Source organism: Otolemur garnettii, unplaced genomic scaffold (assembly GCF_000181295.1).
Source record: "Otolemur garnettii isolate 467f Iridium unplaced genomic scaffold, OtoGar3 scaffold00277, whole genome shotgun sequence".
NCBI classification, from domain to species: domain Eukaryota; kingdom Metazoa; phylum Chordata; class Mammalia; order Primates; family Galagidae; genus Otolemur; species Otolemur garnettii.
The window spans coordinates 101,026-107,398 of record NW_003852672.1 but is presented as its reverse complement, the minus strand read 5'-3'; the positions used below and the strand labels follow the sequence as shown (position 1 = coordinate 107,398).

General features: G+C 52.7%; 2 protein-coding genes across 3 annotated transcripts in view; one reads left to right on the top strand and one right to left on the bottom strand.

Moving 5' to 3' along the window:
• The window catches only part of GDPGP1 (GDP-D-glucose phosphorylase 1), a 14,488-nt gene extending 12,560 nt beyond the window's left edge, over positions 1-1,928 (bottom strand). For both annotated transcript variants that reach the window (XM_012813573.2, XM_023508802.1), the window contains exon 1: positions 1,606-1,928. In XM_012813573.2, the coding sequence (XP_012669027.2) occupies positions 1,606-1,656 (51 nt within the window). In that variant the 5' untranslated portion in view covers positions 1,657-1,928. The remainder of the gene's footprint in view (positions 1-1,605) is intronic.
• A 190-nt stretch (positions 1,929-2,118) lies between these two features.
• CIB1 (calcium and integrin binding 1) lies at positions 2,119-5,982 on the top strand. The gene is made up of 7 exons (XM_003803071.2): positions 2,119-2,317; positions 2,441-2,475; positions 3,407-3,515; positions 4,943-5,093; positions 5,228-5,346; positions 5,427-5,515; positions 5,726-5,982. Exons 1-7 carry the CDS (start codon positions 2,267-2,269, stop codon positions 5,745-5,747), a joined length of 576 nt encoding a protein of 191 aa, XP_003803119.1. The 5' UTR covers positions 2,119-2,266; the 3' UTR covers positions 5,748-5,982.
• Positions 5,983-6,373: the final 391 nt, after the last annotated feature.

Below are 6,373 nucleotides of genomic sequence, written 5' to 3'. Positions count from 1 at the left end.
CCTACACACCTGTCACCTCCACTGTTCTGTGTCACATAGCTCTGTAGCCTCCACTTTGTGGAACGGAGTATTTCTACAGCAGTGGAATGCACATGTTAATACTGTGAATTCTTCCAGTACATGCTATCAAGGAGAAGTACTGGGTTCTTGAGTGTAAAGGAGATTCCTAATCTAAGCCAGGGAGTCAGGAAAGCCTTCTCCGAGGATAAAACAGAAGAGGTGTATAGATGCCAGGCCTGGTGGCTCATACCTATCATCCCAGTATTCTGGGAGGCCGAAGTAGGTGGATTGCTTGAGCTGAGGAGTTCAAGACCAGCCTGAACAAGAGCTGGTCTTGAACTCCTAAAAAGTAGCCATGTTGACAGGCACCTGCAGTCCCAGTACTTGGGAGGCTGAGGTTGCTGTGAGCTATGATGATGCCATGGCACTCTACTGAGGGTGACAGAGTGAGAGTCTGTCTAAAAAATTAAAAAGAAGAGTTGTTTGGGTAGATATTTAGGATTCTGGTTCTTCTAGGGGAAAGGACAAAAGGTGGCCCAGCTCCCATCTTGGTGCTGCTTCACCTTAATCCTGCTGGAGAAAGACCACCCACACCTGGGGAGGAGGGATCGCCCTATCAATCTACCAATCAGAACTTAGTGTGCCAACTGCAAAATGTTCAGGGGACTCTCCAGCCCACAGTAGAGCCTGGAAGGTGACCTAGAACAACATAAAGCTGTTATGTCATTAGCTTAAATCTGCACTGTGGCTCACAGTCCCCCATCATGGGCATTCAGAGAGGCTCATGGGAGGTCCACATGCACAGTAAGACTCTGTGGTTCCGAGGTGACCAATCCAGACAGTATAAAACAGAATCCCACTCCATGACCAAGGCCTTTTTGATGTAACAAAGGAGGCCCATATGTTTTCTATGGTGAACATATCTTGCTCTTGCTCTGTGAACTTATCTTTCTCTTCCTCAATAAACTTTGTTTCACATTTGCCTTGGTTTTGGTGGGTCTGGATATTCTTCACCCAAGAACACATCAAGAGCCTAGAACACAGACAGCTGCCTGGAATCCTAACAGAGGAACTGAGAGCCTATACTAGCTGAAACATAGAGGGCCAACAGGAGAGGGCAGAGAGAGGGAGGAAGTCCAGTTTACAGAGGGCCAGGATTTGGGTTTTTAACCATTTTATGGGTTTAAACTGTGACTGACATGTTTAGACTTTACAAAGATCAACAAATGGAATGAATTGGCAGGATTAATAACCCCACCTCTCTTCTCCCTACTCCTAGTAGCTTGGAATCCTCACCTTTTGGAGAAGTATAGGTTCATTTATTTGCCATGCATTGGATACTATTTATTGAGACCATACTATGTAGCAAGCTCTGTACTACAGGTTAAGGGGGCACAAGAGCAAACAGGTCAGTCCTAGCATGCAGCGTGAGGATGGGGTAGGATAAAAGGGCAGCATGTCAGGTCACCTGCAACGATGAGAAAAGCACTGGGCAGCTTTGAAAAGGGCGTTGGGCTAGGCAGACCACTTTCTAAATGCCTGAGCCCAGACAAGACACTAAAACCGCTGGACTCAGGTATTTTCCTTCGTAAAATAGGAACCTACCTTTCCGTGATGTTGCAAGAATCGAAGGTAACTATGCACAGTGCTCGACATTCAGTGGATCTTCAGTAAACAGCTTCAGGAGGCAGCAAAGTCATGGCTTCTTCTAGAAAGGTGCCGTGGTGGCTGCAAAACTTGAGGCGAATGCCGGTGACAACGTCTAAAAAAGCCCTCGCTAGGCAAAGGGGCAGCTGACCGCTCCCACCCACTCAGAGAGTGTCGAGGCTTCCCGGAAATCCTGGCTCTAGGGACTTTCCGTATGCCCCTCATGGGACCCCGCCCAGTATTGTCGCCGCCACCACCTACTACAGATGAAGCGGATACACCGCGCGACTTCACCGCAGTTGATACCGGAGCGAAAACGCGGCCGCGGCGCCTTAGCGCATGCGCAGCATGCATACCCCGCCCACTCGAGGCGGGGCCGTGAGGCCTGGCTCCGCCCCGGTGCGTCAGGCCCCGCCTCGGGCCCGCCTCCGACCCTGGGACCCGGGGAGTCAGGCCTGGCCGGCGACGCCCGCTGGGAGGGCCCGGGCACTTTGAGGGTGGACGGGCGGGGCAGTGGCCCCAGGGGCGGTTGCCGCGGGGACCGGGTGGTGACGCGGCCCGAAGGCGGAAGTGAGAAACTCCCGAGGCGAGTTGGCTGAGCTGTGCGCGCGACGCGGCGATGGGGAGCTCGGGCAGTCGTCTGTCCAAGGAGCTGCTGGCCGAGTATCAGGTGCGCGGGACGCCGGGCCCGGAGGCTCGCGTGCGGGCCTGCGCGGGAGTGGGGTCCCGGGGCGGGTGAGGCGGTCGCGGCCTTCACGCGGGCCGCTGACCCCCTTCTGGCTTCGCTTCCCAGGACCTGACGTTCCTGACCAAGCAGGAGATCCTGCTGTGAGTGCCACGGAACCCGCCCGATCCTCTGCGAACGGCTGGGGGCGCGGCCCTGGTGCATTGGCAGCCTGAGCCCGCCCTGCTCCGAGGGAGGGCAGGCCGCCTGGGTCTGCGGGGAACCAAGACGGGAAGCTGGGGGCCCGGGCTGCGCCTCCTGACCACGCCTCTCCCTCCACTTCGCTTTGCACAGCAGGGGCCCCTTTCGCAGGCGTCGGGGAAGGCGGGCGCTCTGCGACCCTGAGCTTGCCGTGCTGTCCTGCCCGGCAGGGCTGCTATGGCTCTTGTTGGACTTTGTCCACCGGCAAAACACAGAGGCCTTGGGGCATCTTGGCTTCTTCCTCTAACTGCATCTGAACGATGCAGTAACCGTTAACGCTCTTGTTAAGGGGTCGTCCCATTACCTAATTCAGCCCTCAGGAGGGAGGTGTACGACAGTGAAACAGGTGCAGAGGGGTTTGGTGCCTGGCCTGAGTAAATGAACTTGAACTTGGGCTAGAACCCGCCCCCACCCCGCCCCGCCTTCCCTGGCCAGCTTTGTGCAGGCTGGGACACTTGAGTGAGGAGATTCTGGGCTTTTAGCAAAGATAATTTCAACGGGAAGGTGGTGGGGCAGAGTAGTAGTTCGGGGTGGGTGCTTTGAGAAGTTGAGACTCTTGGGGTGAAAGTGAGAATCAGATTTTTCTCCCTGTTTTTCAGGGCCAACTTCTGGCTCCTTCCACAATCTCTTCATCTCTCCTCCCCATCTCTAGAATCAGTGCCCAGCACATAGCAGGCTCTCAGTAAATATCAATTGGCAAGAATGGCCTCCCAGCCTGTACTGGCTTGCGATATACCTTGCTTTGGCTCACTGTTGACTGGTAGCAGGCAAGAAGTGGGGTCAGGGCACCCAGACCATCAGCTTGAGAGCGCCAAGTTCCCTTCTCTTTGCCAGAGCCCACAAGCGCTTTTGCGAGCTGCTTCCCCAGGAACAACGAAGCGTGGAGGAGTCACTGCGTGCACAAGTGTCCTTCCAGCAGATCCTCAGCCTTCCAGAGCTCAAGGTACAAGCAAGCCCTCTCCCCCTCCACACACCTTCCCTCTGGCTCTCTGCTATTGGCCTAAAAATCATGGGATCAGGGGGGCACCTGTGGCTCAGGAGGTAGGGCGCTGGCCCCATATACCGAGGGTGGTGGGTTTGAACTTGGCCCAGGCCAAACTGCAACAACAACAAAAAAATAGCTGGGTGTTGTGGCAGGTGCCTGTAGTCTAAGCTACTTGGGAGGCTGAGGCAAGAAAATCACCTAAGCCCAGGAGTTAGAGGTTGCTGTGAGCTATGATGCCACAGTACTCTACCAAGGGTGACAGAGTGAAACTCTGTCTCAAAAAAAAAAAAAAAATCATGGGATCACTGGTCTGCATTTTGGTCTTTTTTCTATCTAGCTGTAATTTCCTGAGGGAAAGAGCTTTACCAAAACTACCCAGCAGAATTATTTGTTTTTTTGAGACAGAGCCTCAAGGTGTCACCCTGGATAGAGTACTGTGGCATCATAGCTCACAGCAACCTCCAACTCTTGGGTCAAGCAATCCTCTTGCCTCAGTTTTTCTATTCTTAGTAGAGAGGGGGTCTTGCTTTTGTTTAGGTTGGTCTTGAACTTGTGAGCTCAATCACCCACCCACCTCAGCCTCCCAGAGTGCTAGGATTATAGGCGTGAGCCACAGTGCCCAGCTCAACAGAATTACTTAGAATGGTGCTTTTCATGTTCTTTTTTTTTATTTTTGTAGAGACTGAGTTTTGCTTTATTGCCCTTGGTAGAGTGCTGTGGCATCAACACAGCTCACAGCAACCTCCAACTCCTGGGCTTAAGGCGATTCTCCTGCCTCAGCCTCCTGAGTAACTGTAACCATAGGCACCTGCCACAATGCCTGGCTACTTTTTTGTTGCAGTTTGGCCGGGGCGGGGTTTGAACCCACCACCCTCGGTATATGGGGCTGGTGCCCTACCTACTGAGCCACAGGTGCCGTCCGCTTTTCATATTCTTGGAAATTCAAAGAAGTTTTGTCATTTAAGATAAGTTGAGCTATCTTATTAAAGTTTGAGAAATGATTCCAGAAGCTGACAGCCACTCCCTAGGGCTGCTGTGAGCTGTGGGAAGGATCCGGGCCTATAAGACAATTGTTAAATGTTTGTGTTTTAAAATAACCAGCCCATCTTGTTCCCTTTGTTTATAATGCTTTCCTTTTCCTTCTCTGCCCCTGCTTAGGTTGTATGTATTCTGACTCCTAGAAAGCCTTCCTGTCTCCTCCCAGCCGAGGCAGTTTGCCCTCCTATGTCCCCAGAGCCCCCATGTTGGCCCCAGAGCACTGCTCATTCTCCCCACAAGCCTCAGTGCTCTGGTGCTGGCACTGTGACTGCTCTCTCGTTTCCAGTAGGGTTTGATGAGAGTGTGACCTGGGCCATCCCTGTGTTCACAGAAGGTTCTTTCACTAGGCCAACCCCTTCAAAGTGCGGATCTGCAGGGTCTTCTCCACGTCCCCAGCCAGAGACAGCCTGAGCTTTGAGGACTTCCTGGACCTCCTCAGTGTGTTCAGTGACACAGCAACTCCCGACATCAAGTCCCACTATGCCTTCCGCATCTTCGGTAAGGAGCAGGAAAACCAATGGGAACACTATCCCTTCCCATGGGGGCTTTGTGGTGGCTCTGATTGGGAAATGGTACCATTGGAGGAACCTGCTGTCCCTCCTAACCACATTTTTTGGCTGCGTCTGCTCTAGACTTTGATGATGATGGAACCCTGAACAGAGAAGATCTGAGCCGGCTTGTGAACTGCCTTACCGGGGAGGGCGAGGACACTCAGCTTAGTGCCTCAGAGATGAAGCAGCTCATAGACAACGTGAGCAGTGGAGCCTGGTGGGGCCACATGGGGTGGGGGTGGGGGTGGGGGGTTCTGGCCTGAAGCTCTCCCTTTCGCAGATCCTGGAAGAGTCTGACATAGACAGGGATGGGACCATCAATCTCTCCGAGTTCCAACATGTCATCTCCCGTTCACCAGACTTTGCCAGGTATGACAGGAGTCCCCATCTGTTCTTTGGGGTCTGGGACATTATTACAGAGATAATAGCAGGGTGGGAAAAAGCCTAGCTTCCTCTGCATGTCTTGGATAGCTTTCCTTCCAGAGGGGACTGACACAGATGGGACATAGCCCATTCCAAAGGGTCTAAGGGACAGGGATATAAGTTTGGGTTTAACCCCAACCCACATTTTTTGTTCAGCTCCTTTAAGATTGTCCTGTGACAGCAGCACCACTGTGTCCCAGAATCCTGTCCAAGAACCTTTCCACTGCTGAGCTGTGGCCAAGGTTATGCCTATGTTGCCAGAGCCGGTCACGCTGGCCCAGCCTGGAGCTGGCACTGCGCAGAACCGCCTCAGGCAGGGAGGGCCCTCCTTGTGGGCTTCTCTCTTCTATCAGCCACTGTCATAGCTGTTTGTTTCTACTAATCAACAATAAAGATTTAGAAGTTTTGACCCTGTGTGTGACACCAGAAAACACTAGTATAAGGCAAGATTGTATGTACTGCTAGGAGCCTTTGATCATACTGTGAATAAGGTGACATTTAAAAAAGGGCCAGGCTGGGAGCAATGGCTAAAGCCTGTAATCCCAGCACTCTGGGAGGCCGAGGTGGGTGGATTGTTTGACCTCAGGAGTTTGAGACTAGCCTGAGCAACAGCAAGACCCTGTCTCTACTAAAAATAGAAAACTAGCCAGTGTTGTGCTGGGACCACAGCTACTCTACTTGGGATGGTGGCTGAGGCAGGATGATGATGGCTTGAATTTGAGGTTGCTATGCACTAGGCTGATGCCATAGTACTCTAGCCCGGACAACAGAGTGAGGCTCTGTCTCAAAAAGATAAACAAGTAG